The 19,129-nt window shown below is 32.0% G+C and overlaps 1 protein-coding gene across 1 annotated transcript in view; it reads left to right on the forward strand.

Moving 5' to 3' along the window:
• LOC145678539 (uncharacterized) overlaps positions 1–19,129 on the forward strand; it is a gene marked incomplete in the record, with an annotated part of 195,303 nt that overhangs the window by 113,174 nt on the left and 63,000 nt on the right. The window contains 3 exon segments of the mRNA XM_081748801.1: positions 2,609–2,731; positions 11,147–11,263; positions 14,325–14,474. Of these exon segments, the coding sequence (XP_081604927.1) occupies positions 2,609–2,731; positions 11,147–11,263; positions 14,325–14,474 (390 nt within the window).

The raw sequence follows: 19,129 nt of genomic DNA on the forward strand, positions 1-19,129 counted from the left end.
GTGAGAGAAAATCGCCGAATCACCGTATGAGAAGTAGCGCTAACAATAGATATTTCATTTGGTTCCGTTTATACGCTGCTTACAAACGGCATATGTCATGTGTGTGTGCTAGGTGGGTTCCCGGATTGCTCATTTCTGATCTTAAAGCTGCATGGCTGTGGAGATTTGTTCGGAGTGGAAATCAAAGCCGAAGCGATCCCATATTTCTGTCAAAAATGATCACTGCCGATGAAAGTTGGCTTCATCATTTTGACCCTGAATCGAAGCAACAGAATTCTGCGTGGATGTCTCCTTCATCGCCAACGCCCAAGAAAGCGAAAGTGGTTGCTTCTACTAACAAAGTTATGGTCATGTCATTTTTCGATATTCCAGGCATGGTGTACGAAAGCGTACTATCACATACAACTGTCACTGAGTGTATTATAAGGATATATTGCAAACCCTCCAAAGTCACATTCATTGGAAACGACCATATTTTGAAAGAAACAGGATGGATGCTACACCATGATAACGGCAGGCCCCATATAACCAATGTTGTTATTGACTATCTTGCGAAATGAACGTTTAGTGTTTACTGCATCCTCCATATATCCCTGCTTTAGCACTTTCATTTCTTTCTGTTTCCAACTTTGAAGAAACACCTCTGAAGAAGGTATTTTGATGACTGGTAAAAACGTTGGGACAAATACATTGCATATAATAGGGTCTACTTTGAAAGAGACCATCAGCATGTGGAGGATTAGTGCAAGTAATTATGTTATATCGATTAATTATCATTCTTTATTGATCAACCCATATTGATATAATATAACCACATTGATAAAATTTCAATACTATATTGAACAAGTATTACATTTTATTATTATATTTACATAAGGTAACAAGTTTGAAACATGAACCTATTTTGTTTACATAAGAACCAAAATAATGGGTTAACTTAGTAATTGACAGATGTAAACAGAGGAGCTTAATCCGTATGTTTACTATAAATTATTGTGCTCATAAAAACTTAAGTATGGGAATAGTGTAAAATGCGGTATTTATATTTTGTTAGTCGTTTTCTGTTTTTGTGAATGCAGGTCATTTCCTGGTTAACATTTCTGTCTCTAGCAAAACTTGTTTCTGTATTTTGTTACAGATATACATAATTTCTACCTGTCAAATGACTTCTATATTTATAGTGGAAACGACTGTATGTGTGAGCCAGACGGCATGGTTTCAGCCACAACTGAGGCCAGAACTTTCCTGTATATCTACTTTCGTTGTGATGTTGTTCATGGCTTCAATCAGCCTTTTTCGACACTTACTTGAAGAAGCCTGGGAACAAACATGACCAGAGCGTTGGGCTAACTACGAAATCAATTAGTTCGAATGAAAGGTTTATGTTTTCAGTAGACACTCAATATTTTATGATGAAAACATGCATTCTTTTCTTTTACCTTTATTCCTAATTAACGCAATTTGTATTTAGCTTAACGTCCATGAGTATGATCTGATGCTATTGGGGACGGATTAGCGCAACTGTTCTAGTATCCAGAAGATGACTTAACAATCTTCAGTCCAATAAGAACTATGTCTAATGTTTTCCCTCAACAACGTTTAATATTCGATAAGATATAATAATTTCAATTTCAGTGGGACTAGAATGAAAAAGTGCTCACTTAGTTATGATTGTTAAGCATATGATCAAATTTGCAGTTGTTCCCAGTCAAAACGCAATAGGAGATTGGAATGTCAAATGTATGTTTCAATATATAATGGAGCAGACGTCATGCCAATTACTGTTTATCGCTATTTTGATTCTTACATTACATTCAGTTACTTCACAAATTTCTTGTCATGCCATTGCATATATAAAAAAAATACTTACCGTATACGTAGAAGCATCCATACACTAGAGCAGAGTTTCTATTTCCCTTATTACTCCTAAAAATAAGTAATACTCGATTTATTGCTTTGAAAGACAGAGTAGTAAATTACCGTCGATTAACAATATCAGTACAAAATAACAGAAAAAGTGTTACACAATAGTAAGAGTAGCAGAAAAATGACTTTGTATGAGCCCTATGTAAGGATTGATGGTTGATATTACATACGCAACGAGTAACTACCTCTCCGACTAAGTTGTTCTCTCTACTGACACTTTATCCATATTCGCCATGTTGTCTGTTAGGAAGAAAAGAAAATTCTCATTTGCTGAAGGAGATTCGTATTGGTAACATCAAATGTTAATTGAGTGGGTTAGTAGAACATAATAAGAATGCTTCAGTACATAAGATCCATATTTTAACAAAGGTGAAATTATTTGTTCTTAATTTCCATTAATATTACAGAAACGTTTATTTTATTCTTGTTGTTATTTTCAACTACCTGTGTGTAAAATCCAAAATAATTCTATGTATTAGAGTTCTTGAAATCTGCAAATGACTTACATTTTACATATTTTCATTTAGTGTCTAATTATTTCAACATTCAAAGTCACCAACATCTTCAAAGACTAAAAATACGTAATATTACACATAATGAATTGTAATAATATTTCGCAGAAATTGTACGTAACATAATGTTGTTAAAAATGAAAATTAACATGTATTATCTAATTTATTAGAGGAGATCGGTTGCCAAGAATTTGCGTTTTACTGCGGGAAAGGAAGCTGTATAAGGCATAGAGCGATCTGCGACCTTAAGAATGATTGTGATGATGGAAGTGATGAGGATGTTGAAATGTGCCGTAAGTATTTTGTCCATATTTATTTATAATAGTTAACACACTGAGAGTTACGAGCTGACGATTATAAACTATTCGAGAACGTTGGAAAGTATCTTAAAAATTTATACTAGGAACAATAACTCACATTTCTGTGTGTAATGTTAATATGAATGTTCAATTGAAGTGCATCAAAGGCATGATATATAAATGTTTTCCCCAAATGAATTGAATAAAATTTAAATAGAAAAGCATTATCGATATAATGCTAAGTGTGTGGAATAAGCCTTCCAAACATATATATTAAAACACTCCAAATCAATTACAGTGTATTTATTTTTGACGCAGAAATGGAGAATGAAAATGAGATTTCATGCAGAGACAAATACATAAAGAAGATAAACTTCATACGAGTTATTAGACAAATACACAAATATCGTACACTTAAAAAGCTACCAATAAAAGTTTCGTGAACAAATAATAAAATTTAAAATAAATATACTATGGTAGAAAGCAGCACCAAGTACTAATTCACGGATCAGATTTAAACTTGAAATATTACAGTAGGTTATACTTATTGATATAAATCAGGTGTAAAACATTTGAATATATTGCTTAAATGTGTAACATATTCACTCGAATTATAACTTTTACTAACTGCTTCATTAATTGTACAAAAATGGTCATAAATATATATATTTAAATGTGACAATCGCTTGCAACGGGAGCTCAAGATTCTAATACTGAAAGACAGATTTCTTTTATTCATTGGAGTAAGGTAAAATTTATAGTATAATTGAAGCAAAATAATCCGCAGTGAAAGTTTAAATGCCAGGATAAAAATAATTAATAAATACTAATTTTAACCAGATTTCAGGGAAAGAAAATAGAATAATTTCTAATATAATCTTTATAAACTGTAGAATGGAGTTGAATTCTAAAGTCAAACAAGGCACTACTTAATTATAACTGAATGTGACTGAATATTATCCTTATCAATGTGAAATGATTTTTTAGGTTGTCTGGGGAAATATAGGCGACCACCATTAGTACCCCAAACAATCCCAAGAGTCCCGAACCTGAGAAATCTCAGATCGGAGATGTTTCAAAGAAAATTTATTTACCTCAGGTCTTTAAGGCTTAGGGAAAACAGAGCATAACAGAACAAATGCATATAACTATAAATGATTATTTATTAAAATGAAATAAAATTAAGAAAAATATTGAAAGAAAACGAGCAACAATAACTGACAATGGACAAGATGACTTAAATAAAACGAAACATTTCAAAAAGGATATAGCTCATTCATTATACTTCAGATCCTCTAAAGCAATATGATTAGCAACATGTGTATGCCAAGTGTCACCTGTTCTAGTATTTATATCTTGAAATTTTGTAAGTCAAGGCTCCGAGAAAATTTTAAAACGTTAGGTGAGCCATGACAGGGTTATTGTTGTTTAGGGGAAAAGAAGTTACGGTTATAGGAACTTAGTCAACAGCTAAATCAAAGACATATTTACCTCACATCTATAAGGCGACGTCCGACGAGGATCGAATGTTGGCTGCAGGTAGTCGGAGAGTGGCGCTCGAATTTTGTAAATTTTTCTTATATATTTTTCGGATAGGGTGTTGGCCGGAACATACAGTCACACAATTAATTGACGTAAATGGTAAGAAAGGGAGGATCGAATAGTACGATTAGGCAGAGTTTATGATGATTCCTTTGACATATTTATTCGTGATTGGTTATGAACTTGAGTATCAGAACATAGGTAGGATGACATAGCGACGTAGAGATAGGAAGAATATCCGTTTTCCGGATTTCATTATTTTCCTTATTTTTCTTCATTTGATTATGCACTAACGGTGATGACAACATTCCTGTGGTTGCTACAACCACATTTTCCGTACAATGCGTTTCCCGTAGGAAACCACAACCATCAAAATTTAACTTAGTGGTTTATGCATTTCCAGGATAATATCTGCCATCCTGTTATTCCTGGAGCGTCGAACAAATGGAATTTCATTTCTCATCAAAATAATCAAGAAATTTAAGTCCAAAACCAACCAACAGAAAACAAGTCTCTGTTATAAGAAAACTAATGATTCAGTTAATCTAAAATTACCTATAAATTATCCTAATCAAAAATATCTCTTGCCAATGCAAAACTGAAATTCTTATAATAAAAGTTAATTATATGATCACAAATATTAAGCAATTATAGAAGAAACAAAAATAGACTTATATATATTTATATATATACACAATATCACAGAAAACATTTCACAGAACATGTAGCATGGTTATTACTGAAAAAATCATAACATAATGATATGATTTTTTCTTGCAACTATTGGTCAAACAAGTGATAAAAATTAAATTTTAACTATTACAAGAATAAATAACATGTACATAAACAGAACAATCCTAAAGCGAATCACATAATAGAGATAACTTTATATACAAATGAAATTTCTTCTTCTTCTAGCATAAGAAAATCAGATATCATAAAGAAAGGTGTTTTAAAGATGAAAAATCTCCTCTAGCTCTTTATCTGGTGGTATGGTTCCTAATATAGAGGTCACATTACCTCTTTGCACTGCCATACTTATTCTCTGAATTAGGAAGGTGCTTGCTCTATCATCACCAGATAATTGAGTGATGCGTTTACCTACTTCCTTTATAAAGCTAAGACCTTCTTTGCCCCAGGATCCACTGGATTCAGTGGCAATGGGCACAAATTGAAACTTCTCTGTTAGGCTACTGTATTTTCCTCTTTTTTCTGTTTCCTTTCGACTGGCTACATTGCCCGCTTGGAGTGAGGAGAATGCAAGGTTGGGAGGGGCGAAAGTATCTGTGCATGTAAAATCCCAAATCAATGATTTGCCTCTCTTCCAAGGTATTAGGGTCATCCCATCTGGTCTTTTACCATCCTTTCTACTACATCCATTTGGCTCCCTTATTGCCGGTATACCTGCTGAAATGAGTGCTCTCATTATAATGTCATTGACATTCGAGTGTCGGGGATATCTACCTGTACTTTTTATGCAAGACAGTCCATGCAGTCCTTTTTTATCTACTGGATTCTTACATGACTGACATTTACGAGGTTCACATATATTTGCTCCCAACCGTAACGCAACAGCTATTCGAAAACTCTCATTACTGAGATGAAGGCCTAGAGGGGACGAAGGTAAAGCTTTAAGCCAAGCTCCTCCTTCTATGGATGATGCAGCAATTATTCTAGCCTTGTCTTCTAGGCTCTCTGAAGACCGTAGCAAAAAGAAGAAGTGTGATTTAAAGATAGGTTCTTCCCATGTGGATTACTTTGCTCTGGTACTAAATTCAGGTAATTCAGATCCAACTAGCAGTGACCAAGAAAATAGACTTACCAGTATACAATATCTATTGGATAATAAGAGATCTTCCATAAACATGTTAGTTACTAAACTTCATTAAACAGGTGTTATACTTGATGAACACTGAATCTGTTGTACAAATTTAATTGAATAGCGCGGATATTTTAGTACAGATTATTTACAACATACACATAGACATTCAAATAAATGAATAATTTTCTCATTAAGAATTTGATGAAGTATAATTTCTTTATAAACTTTACAATGAATAAACTTGAAATTTTCCAAATCACTATTAATATATTAAAACTTAAATAGGACATATCACATTCGACTTTTCGTTGACTCCAAGTTAGGTGGTGTTGCACCTACCCCGTTTCGAAAGCAACTATGTGAAGTACAGATTGTGCTTTTCAAGCGAAGGACGAGTAATTCGCTGTTCTGCCGTTGACACTAGTGCCTAACTACTCAGCGTCATGACACTCACACATTCCTCCCGTTGCTAGCAAAAGAACTCTACAGGATAGGAAATAATTTTCAAATATCGACAACACCTGCAAAGACTATGGAATAGAGATATAAATCTCTGATCATTGTATAGTACAGAGGAAATATTACAAATAATAGTAGCTCGAGAAACAACCGATCTGAAAACCCACAACTCAGAGAAGATGCTAATAACTGGAAAAATAAAAATACATGATAAAAACAACCATGGTCTTGAACAAATCAACAGAATAGAGAATACTTCGCCTCTGAACTGTTTGAGAAAGGTGGTCAAACACGGAATCTGACCCGAAATAGATGTCTTGCGAGTCGACGATTTTGTAGTAGTTTGCCATGTAAATCTCAATAATTAGAATACTCTAAATATTGTTCCCAAGACAACTACAAGAAGTACCAACACCTTTCCTTACTATTTTCCTTTAAAGAAGTCAACTAGTATATCAATCATTAAAAAGTCAGGAAAGAACACTCAATGAGGCACATTGCATCTCTAATTGAAAACTCAAGGCAACGAGGAAATTTCCAATATGTATAGGTCCACCATTTGTTTGATGTGAATTAGAAGGAATTGCCTGCCTTTTATACAAAAAAAAAAAGTTGTCGACATAACTTGCGTAAATGATCCGTAATTTGAGGCAATTTGTTCAAAGTAACTGTTTGATATTCTGTAGATCTGGTTTCTTCTAGAAAATATCAAAACGCGGTATTCTGAACTGTATAAGAAATTCTCGATAATGTGCTGAGATGAAATGTGTAAATTGAAATATATTCAGGAAGATTATGCTCATTTTTTATATTCCAAAAATGCCCAGTATTAGAATAACTGAAGTAGTAGATTTGCTCTTTCCTACGCGTTATATTCATTTAAAATATTTGATTCAGCATACTCTAAACACCCATATGATGGGGAAAAGGATAACATTTTCTACAATATTCAAGTGTAGTTGATATTTACTACATCTTACTCTTTAAGTACAGAGGAACGACACTTCTATTAACATTGATATACTTGAAGGATTTCTTGTTTTGTACCCAATAATTCACTTGCAAGCATTAGTATCAATTCGGATTTCCAAGGCTCTCTGATAAGAGCAATAATCTCCGACATACATACAGTTTCACGTTTACCATACGTGTATTATTATACTATTGATTAAAATGTATATGTATCTATAAATGCGAGAGCAATTACCTACCTGCTACCCCAAATGACGATCCTGGTTGCACCAAATACTAAAATATTATTTTCTAATTGGTATGAACACCTTTCAATATTGTGTTTTCTTCAAAAGTAACATTAGACTGTTCGGTATTCTGTTACAGTCCTTTTCAACATCAAGGTCTCGTATGACCTGAACCTAGTGCTTAATGTGAAAGCGAAACAACGTTAGCTCCCGACGGGAACCGAACATGGTTCTTCGACGTAGGAATAAAAGTAAGAGACAATAGTAGAAGGACCTGTGGTACGATATCACATAGCTGTAATATCTTCAAACGTTTCTTGCATTCAAACATCAATACTCTTTGTAAATTGCTGATTCTTTATTTTTTAAGAAAACAACTTCAATAGAGAGGATTTGAAACCATGTTAACTCTCTATTTGACCCTGTTACAAACAAACAACTAAACCTTTTATTGCTTTGCGAATGATAACTTAAGTGATCGGTTAGTTAGCATTGTAGCTTTCATACAACATTCAAATACGTGTTTTGGAGATTACTTGTAAATCATCTCCAAAAGAAGACAGTCACATTCAGTACTGCCCAAACGTTATTTCTGTTGTTGCTGAAAAGTATTTTCTGTGGTTTCTTGGCCTGCAGAGGAAATATTTCAACGAAACCGTTGCTAATTATCTCTCTGGGATCTAGTTTTAATTATAATTGATCATATTATTGGCATTGTTTCCCACTAGCAATATATTATCAGCTACTTTTGGGCAATGTTAATTGAAAATAAACATTCTCTTGTAATGTGTATCCAAAACATATAAAACAGTTTCAATAATTACGAAATGAAGGTGAGGCATTTCAATAGTAATCAACAAATCAAAACATTTTAAGGGAATTTTCCAATATTTGTCAATTTAAGAGTTAAAAGAAATGTTTGTACAGTAAGGGACACTTCTGGATGGTACATGTACAATAAAACTTTACATTATCTGTTCACTTCTTTTGTTTGATTATTTAGCGTTGCCCTTCACTATGTACCTTCCAAAGGCTGTATCATTTGGAGTGCCAATTTCAATTTTCGTATTATTTTCTGATATAGTTTATGATTATTTTGTACATGTCACTTGAATACTTACCTGGAGGCAATGTCGAGATCGTCTACTTCTATTAGTGAATACTCATTTTATTTTGTATGGATGGAGGGAAAACTTATTTATCTTGTAAGAGATTCAGAGGAGCATAATAATGTACATTCAAGTCTTCAGCCTCAAGCTCTGGGAGTCAATCTAGTTTTTCGTAACCGAAAGTGTGCAAATATTATGTTCCATTTCAAACATTTCTCACAAACCTTGTCCCAATTTAACCGGGTACGAGGTACCAATAATTAAGAGTAACAAAAGATGTACATTAAGGCAATAGTTCTACAGACAAGAAGAACATGGATAACTCGTCATTAGTAATAACAATGCGCTACATAGTCAATTCGATAAAAAAATCAGGTTTCATTATAAATTGAATAGAACTTGATTATATAAACGATACAACTTCGAAACAAAGGCTAAAAATAATTGCAGGTACGGCGTGAACAATATAAAATCTGTCTAAATAATTTCTATCCACTAAGTCTAAAATAACATAGCAAACTACGAAAGTCTTTGCTCTTTCATGTTGGCCTGTTGAACTTATATAGGCAGATATTATTAGATCCCAGATAAATATGAGAATTACATCAAACAAAATTAAGAATACCTGAAAATTTTAGGCGAAATGCATTTTAGAAAATTTATTGTATATTCATAATAAGGCGAGTGTATATATTGCTTGTTTGGATTGGAAAACCTCTAGGCTATAAACAACATCACGCAAATCTTTTATTTATAAGTAAATGGAACAACGCAGTTTATGTTATGCATAAGAGTACATAGCTAGTTCCGAGAAGAAAGAAAAACTATTATTCCACTTAAGTATAATAATTCGAATTCAAGATAATTGCGGCCTACTTGCTGCTCAAACAGTACACAGAAATCTACTTATTGGCCACAGTGGTTTATAAAAGACAGCGAGATACTTTTACACCTAGCTTTTTCTGTTCGATGATTACTCATTAAGATGTTTTTAACTTCCTTTCAGAAAGACACAATGCATTCTATAAGTCTGTAGCTCAGTCTCAAAATGAATAATGCTGTTTCTTTGTGTTTCTTCCAGTATGCGTTTTCAAATCTATTTATAAGGCTTTCTATACATATAAAATAACATATTAGTGATTTAGTATTCTCCGGCGACCGATTACTTCATTCAAACCCTTGGTGCGAGAACGCATATTGTCCATGTTCAGCTAACATCGTGAGTCCGTTGATAATGTACTTGATCACCATGTGCTCAAGAATTTTATAGTGGTTACAGGATATACCTTCCGTGTTTAAGATCTCACGTCGTATCATTAGTACGGGAGAACTCATTTTTGGAATTGACCTATTTCTTGTGATAATTCAGGACATATTTCAACAAAGAAGTAGTGAACTGTGGTCTGAGAAACCTGCAACAACGATTAGGAGACAACCAATATTCTAACCACGTATTCTGTAACTAGAATCGCCGAAGGTTTAGTTTAAGGTTCACCACGATCAGGACATATTTAAAAATATAATCTCAACATTCGACAATAGCCTATATTGAAAAGTATGAAATTAATTACTTACTTTTTCTAATACGTACTTAAAAGTCTAAAGTTCAAAATATTATTTAAAAAATAAAGTAAAAAGTACAGTTCGTTCTTCCCCCACTTCAAATTATACTATATGATCTATCACAGTAACACCAAATACATATTCATTCAAATCGTCAATTATAACGTCACGTCATTGAAACATCAGCATGCACTTTGTCACATATACATCAAGAACAGGAAACCAATAACTATTTTCTAACGTCTCTTGAAGAAAAACACAATATTTAGTTACAAAAAGAAGTTTAAGAAGTAAATGACTATCATTTCTAAAATTTTGATCGCATGGAAATTTGAGCAACGGTCACTTGTGCGTATTCTACTGTTCTTATAATAATGCAGTTTTCTAAAAGAGACCAATACCTGAAATCAACAAGTTCATAGAATCTGTTACAAATAGACAAAGGTGATATTTTATGAAACTTTTAAAACTAAACCGTTGTTGCACTCATAAACAAACAGAACGTATTATTGGTTTGGATTGCATTTTTTACGATCACTTTATATCCATTAATGTTTAGAGAATTTTTTATTGGTAGCACGAAATTATTAATACATTATATCCATCTAATGTTATCTTATCTATGATATTTCATATTGATTTTCGAACTGAAATATAAGATACGGTGTGTGCTGTTTTTTCCTCGTACATTAATTCAATGTGTTTCCCACCTTAGAACAACGTACATGCAAGGAAGACGAGTTTCGTTGTTCTTCTGGGAAATGTATTCCCAATAGATGGGTTTGTGACCGTGATGATGACTGCGGTGATCGAAGTGATGAATCTAATTGCTGTGAGTATAATAATTAAATTCTTGGTGAACTCTTTAATTATAGATTCATAGAATTAAAATGATACTAAACTCAAACTTGCTAATTATCAGACAAGATATTTGCTTCTACGTATACAAATATGAATTTAGAAATCCATTTAGAGATACACGGTGTATGGATGAATTTAGAGATATGAATTAAGAGATATTAATGAATTTAGAGATATGAATTTAGAATATACATTTCGAAATATGAATTTAGATATATGAGATTGTTAATTTCTATGCTCATTATTCAAGATCAGACGATCCTATTACTGTATATTCCACAAAATTTTCAAGTAAACACTATAATTCAACAAACATTACTCTTAATATTCTATCCGTGTTTATTTTATTTAACTGACATTTCATACACAACGATTGAGTTTGTTTTGACGGTTTTTGTAATTCAGGGATTTGTTACATTAATAATGTGGAGTAGTATAATTTTTATATTGTGATATTTTTATTTCAGTACTTAGCAATCAAATATTGTTAAAAATTACAGTTTGGTTCAAAATTCTACTAACTTTTTTCTTCTTATTACTATTATGGCTTTCGTTTTACTATTATCAGTATAGTAAAAACGTAAGGAATTTCACTTAATTTCAAGCGTTCTTATCGTGTAATTATGTTTAAATTGATTATCAAATAACGTCTTACATCCAGAAGTAGATATACATATCACCAAATGACTTTTCAAACAAAATGTGATGCTTCTCTTCTATTGCACGTTGCCCTAAATGTGGACTTCGCTGGTTGATTTAATCGTATATAATTGCATGTCTCATTTGTCCAATATATATGTTAGTCCACATCCACCTGAAATTGGATAAATACGTAACATGTTTAAGATTTGTTGGTGTTTCTTGAGGGCAGCATTTGCCTTATCTTTAATTATAGCATGTAAATTATTTTTATTCAATATTTTCTCACTGAATGACTTACTTTATTCGAGGTAAACTGAGTAAAGTATATGAATGTGTTTTATTCTTCGGAAATTCTTAATTCTGCTTCTTGTGGCATTTTAATCATTATGTTATTGATTTATTGATATATATATTTTGTTATTATATGAAACATAGAAGATGATAACAAAACAGATATCATTAACCCAATAACAAAATGCCTAAAATTTCACAAGTAGCAGAATTCGTGAAGAATGTTTGAAGAAAACAAAAGTTTGCGTTCGTACACTTTATTTACAATACTTCGATTTGCTTACTCGAATTACCATAACTCAGAAGATAAACACATGTAGTGCATATGAAATGTTAGCTTAATAAAACAAACATGGATGTGTTCGCAAGAGCGCTATTTGTTAAATCTTATCACCGTTTGATTGCATCCCGTTCGGTTGTAATGGTGAGTTTTGTTGAACTTGTGTATTCAAAATAAGAGAATCGTTGTGAACATAATAAATCACAATCCAACTATATAAAAATACAATCCATCTACATACATATGTAAGATGGCAAACTTAAACATTTATTTGTTTAAATTAAGTAGTACAAGTGTTCCATGAATAATGTCTGCCTGTCTTAAATTAGACATCAGTTTATTCAATGGTCACTTAGCTAATGCAAATGATTTAATTTCCTATACAAATGGATATTAATTTTCGATAATAAGGGAAACGAATTTTCGTAACCAGTCAGATAGTATGTATTATTCCATAAATTAAGTTTCCTTTGTATTTTACTTCTCCTACTTTTATGTTAAGAGAAGTTCTAACAGACGTTTATGAAGTTACATTAGTTTTAAAAGTGAATAATTATTGTATACGTACGTGTAGAAAACTTTAGACAATGATTAATTATAGCAGAAATATTACTCGACTCATATTTCTAAAAAAAAAAAAAAAAAAAAAAAAAAAAAAAAAAAAAAAACACGTTGGATGTCCCTTATCATATTGACTTCATTTTTGTTGTATGGTTAGATTGCAGATTTTTTAGTCTTCAATTTAGTTTAAAGCTGATAGGCTAGAAATAATCACCTAATTAAAATTATATAGCACAATTAAGGTTTATTTAAAGGTATTATTTTTCCAGAAATATCAAATTTATTCCAACTTCTGAAGCGAATCGAGCAAGGACTTAACCTCACCTGTTTATTCAGTTGCGCTAAATTTTGAAAACTTAAATCATCTCTGGCATATATATTATTAAAGCATAATAATATAGTACCTGAATTATACTATATTGCATCCAAAACAGTCTTTGCATATTGCCATCGTCAAATATTTCAGTTCCCTTAAATAAGTATGTCATATATGTATGTATTCCTCATTATGATATAGAGATCTTTGAAATGATCACTGATGGACAAGCTGTTGCATATGGAAATCACCAGGACGCTTCTAGCTATCAACGGGTCATTCATCTGGATCATTTCTCAAGCTAGCAATGACACTTTTTAGTATTACAATCGTCCTGGTACAGTTCAACTTTGTCTTATGATGCTTTGAGTATATAGTATTTAATTTTAATGTCTGTCTCTAAATACACCCAGGGTATTCCCGACTGAACGTCCTTAAGGTATCATTAACAGATCTGAGCCTATCTCCTCCTCCGGGTATTAACAGCACATAAATGAAACCTATGTGCAAATGTGTTGCGCCATGCCTCAAGCTACTTATCAGGGTCTCAACGATATATGTGGTATGGAAGACAGTAATTAATTTCATATACTTGAATTGAAAATTCTAGTTTAACAGACAATGTTTATTCATAGATGCTTAGGAAAAAGGAACTGCTCGTAGTAAATTAAATGGTGGAATGAAATAAGTCTGAGGAAATTGGAGAATCCCGAGAATACTAACGTACGCTGCGTTTGCCAGTTACAATGGCAGCAGATCGTTATATAGTACATAATGTAGTATAGGTTTTTCAAACATACATTCCCTTCGCAGAAGTATTAGTACGAATAAATATTACATATTCTTTTAAACAGCAAACTGCTTTTCATTTACAAAACTGAAATAAAATGTTTATAATTATAATTATTTAACGACTAAATTTACAATGTCATTTTGTTTAAGTTACCATACATACAACACTTCCACCAGCACCCTCTAATTGCGGACCAGAAGAATTTCAATGTAATTTAGGAGGATGCACTCGAAGTGGTTACGTTTGCGATGGCGACCTAGATTGTGGAGATGGAAGTGATGAGATTCCTGATTTGTGCAGTAAGTATCAAGACAGTAGCAGAATTCAGGAAAATACTCTACATAAAGTAAAAGAAATGCAACTTGTATCAATTAACTACAATTTGTTAAAATCTTAAGACATTGTAGTTTAAGAAATGGATAAACGTGTGGGAAAAGCTGTAATATTAGTATGCTGAAAACCTTATCTTTTATCAGTCTGTCATCAAAACTAATAGCACCTATACAAGCAATTTTAATAATGAATAAGAAACTCTATTTGTAGGTAGCCTTTCATAAATACTTCTTTTAATGCTTCGAGAGCTGTACACAATCTGTTGCAATTATATGCCAAGAATATATTCCTTGTATCTCAAAACATAAATTTCAACAAAACTATCAATTAAATAAGTCTTTGTCGAATTAAGCTATTATTCAACAAATATAAAATGCTATATTATTCAATTTACTTGGATACGAATTTATGATATTACTTAAATTATGTCGAAACACATATAATATTGCTAAACTACGATAATATTACCGGCGCAAAAATGAAGCCTTTGTGAGCAGAAATTCGAAGAAATTTCTGAAATTTAAAGAATGACGTAAAGATTCTTCGTAAAATGCCAAAAGAATATGAGAGCAATTAATTACTGATAAATATGACGTAAATCGTGAGAAATCTGCTGTAATTAAATCTGTAAATGATACTTAAATAAATATGTAATTAATAATGCTATCAGATTTTAGAAATGAAATCTGTAATTAAATATGAAACCGGAAATCAAAATGCATGACGTAAAATAATAATATTCCTGACTCTCAAAGAAAGAGTTGAATAAGGTTCTACTAAAACCTTTCCTTCCGAGCATTTGAGTAGAGTAAATTTATGTGACCAACATGTTAAAATTGTTTTTTACTGCTTCAGTTGACGTTATCAATTGCTATTTTTTTGAAAATCATCTTTCGGTTGAACATGTCGCCGTACAAATAAGATGTGAGAGATACATCAACAACTGCCTTATCCATTGTTCTGTTCAGGTTACAGTCTACAACACACTGCATTAAACACATGCGCAATAAATAAATCACAGCAATAGTGTCAGGATGTCTACTAGTGGAATTGTGAAAGTTAACGCATCAAACCTCTTGCCAGTCGTGATAAAGTAGAGTACACCATATTATATAAAGAATTTTGGCAATGTCATGGTTAATGTATCGTGGCGGATTTAAGTCTTTGACCAAAAGTGGCGCCTCTTTGAAATAAATGCAGAGTATGAGAATTTAATCTTTTTTTTTTTTTTAGTTTGGTGTGAAAAAGAAACAAACTTGTGAACCAAAAGTTTAAGAACATGTTATTAATATAAACTTTGACGAAGATTATTAACTTATATCATCATAAAAGAAATACGAAAGACTTTTTCAAACGAAGAAAAATAATATACAACTTTGCAAGCGGAAGCAGAAAAACTTAAAGTAACCAGAAAAAAGACGAATAATTTTCAGCGTAGTAATCGCGGTTCGCGGTCAAGGCGTTTGGCCAGTAATCTGGAGTTTCTTGGATCGAATCCACGTCGGGATTTATTTTACTTTAGGAATTTCTATGGCGATTGATCGACGATGATAAACGATTTATTATATTCAGATAATTTAATAATTAGATGTTTCAATAGTTGAACTATCAAACTTTCACGAATAATAATAATAATAATAATAATAATAATAATAATAATAATAATAATAATAACTATCTCGGAGATTAAAAATTAGAAACTTATTATCACTCAGTTCATACTATTAGAAGCAGAAGAGTGACATTCAGCTAAAAATATTTCGGTTTTGTTTAATGTTGCCGAAGAGAAGAGAAATTTCTCATCTCGATGATAAACCAAACAAACAAAGTCGGGAACACAATTAACATTTTACATTCGAGACGAGAAAAGGCTAACTCAAATTATCGTCTCTCTTTGGAGATGAGAATCGAGACGAGGCGAAAAGTATGGTAAACATTTCTCGTCTTATCTCGATTCTCGAAATATTGTATGCCACTGTTTAAGTAACCACTGCTCTGTAGACTGAATCTTATACGTTATTTTGTTACTTTGTATTTCAGAGCTCACTGAATTATCGTGTGTGTATATTTTTGTAGCAAAGCTTTTATAACTACAACTGCATATTCTACAAGTTAGTTTATTATATGCCTTATATTCAGTTATTTTATTACAGTTATTTTTCCTTAAATGTAGAATAGAATACTTTCTACATGAAAATTTAGTGGAATGCTTTTGTTTAAATTTGGGTAGTTGCAGAGGTGTGTCTTGAACGTACGAAACCCTTACCCCGAAATCAATACATTTAAGTAAGTTTTCCAAATTTTAGGATAACTTTAAAACTTTTAATAACATTATTATTATTATTATTATTATTATTATTATTATTATTATTATTATTATTATTATTATTATTATTATTATTATTATTATTATTACTGAAGTGTTGTTAATTTATTGGTTCACCATATTCCAAAGAGATCCCGCTTATTGGGCATTGTGCTGAACAAACACCGAGTGTGTAGGTTTTCTCCAGGTTCCGCTTCATTCCACTTTCTTAATTCCAATATTTCCTTCATTCTCATTATCGATGTCTTCTGTAGCTTAGCTGTCATAACCATTACTGAAAAGCAAATTTTATTGTGGCTCTTTTGAGTTTAGTATCCCCACTTTTTACATGAAATTTGACTGGAAACTTCCCGTTTAACATTTAGCGAGTTGTAGGGACGTATGGAGAGGGTGGTTGCTGATGGTCCTGAGCTGTCCTCATACGGAATTTCTCTTCTATATTATTATTATTATTATTATTATTATTATTATTATTATTATTATTATTATTATTATTATTATTATTATTATTATTATTACTGAATAATTGGAACCTGAATATAACGTCCTATTCTAATGCAAATAAGAATACTGAAGTTAAAAAAATTAAAATAATTTTTTGGGCCTTCTATAATGATGAATTGCCTTATAAGAGATATTTTGGAAGGAAAAGAGGGGGGAAAGAAATCGAACCTTCGGATGCCTTAAGAGAAACTAAATAGGATTTGTATTCATACGATGCATAGTAACGCTCTTTCTTTGGATAAAAGGCATTGGATTATATATGCTTTATATTGATATTTTAGAAGTATAAAAAGGAATAGTTCCTATTTACCAATTTTGTTTGAACGAATATATGGAACGTGTTGAAAATAGCGAACGAAAATATTATTATTATTTCTAGTAAGAATGGAAGAACTTAGAAACAATTCCACAATGGCGTTTCAGACAAATTTATGACTCATAATGTTCCTTAAGGATAACCCTTTTGTATTCATGAATTCTTTGCAAAACATGCTAAGTATTCAGACAGTAGGAATTGAGATTGTAGACTGTGACGCCATGTTGTTAACTTTTCCACTGTGAAGGAAGTCGTTTGAACTTCTAACTTGTATGAACGTGAGAAATTGACTATTTTGCATGTTATTGTACGCTTGGGGGTCGTTCCATCCAAAGATATTTCGTCCAAAGGGCATTTCCTCCAGAGACATTTAGTCGAAACACATCTGGTCCAGGGACATTTGGTCCAAAGGGCATTTAATCCAAAAGACGATTGGGCTAAAGGACGTTTCGTCCAGGGATGTTTAGTTCGAAGCACATTTCGTCCAAATGACATTTGGTCCGGTAACGCTTACGGATCCGGGGTTTGTTTCTATTAGATAGTATGGTGATACCTATAACATTGTGACTCAGTAGCTTCTTATATTCCAACTTTCATTTTATATTTGTAAATCACTTATCACAATGTTGCAGCCAAGAATGTGACTGTTTAAAAGTATTATGAACGGTAAAAAGGAATATATTTCATACCTGTGTATTTTTCTTCTCAGTATTTCTTCAAAGAAACCTGACAGACAATTTTTTTAACTTTTCTAACACAAGGGTTTGTATACCTAATATTTAACTTACTAAAATTTAAACTCCATTAATTTTAGTTACCGGTACTTATTTTAAAACTATTTCATTCACAACTTTTAAAAATTTACATGTCATGTTAGCAGTTATAGCAGCAACATACTTAACACTCAAACTTTTCCCTCCTTTTTGTTGTTCGGCCATTTTGTTTTCAGGCGTTTATGTTTTTCTAAATATCTCAGTTTATATTTGTTCTATAGAAATGAATATTGCAGAATAAATATCTATTTCAAATTTCCTTTAGAAATAAGAAGCTACTGAGTCATAATGTTATAGGTATCACTTTATTACTTTTCTTATAGAAACAAATCTCGGACCCCCAAGTGTTAACGGACTAAAGTCCCTTGGACGATATGTACTTTGAACTAAACATCACTGGATGAAATATCCCTTGGACCAAATGTCTTTTGGACGAAATGTCCTTTGGACCAAATGTCTTTTGGACGAAATGTCCTTTGGACCATTGTATTTTGGACGAAATATCCATTGAACCAAATTTCTTTTTAACAAATGTCCTTTGGACGAATTGTCCTTTGGACCAAATGTCCCCTAACCAAATGTCTTTGGACTAAATGTCCCTGGACGAAATACCCTTTGGAAGAAATATCTTTGGACGAAAAGGGTGGTCACCTATTATACATCAGAAATATCAACATTGTAAATTATAAGTTTTCCTAAATT

Source organism: Thermobia domestica, chromosome 2, assembly GCF_964235325.1.
Source record: "Thermobia domestica chromosome 2, izTheDome1.hap1.1, whole genome shotgun sequence".
NCBI lineage: Eukaryota > Metazoa > Arthropoda > Insecta > Zygentoma > Lepismatidae > Thermobia > Thermobia domestica.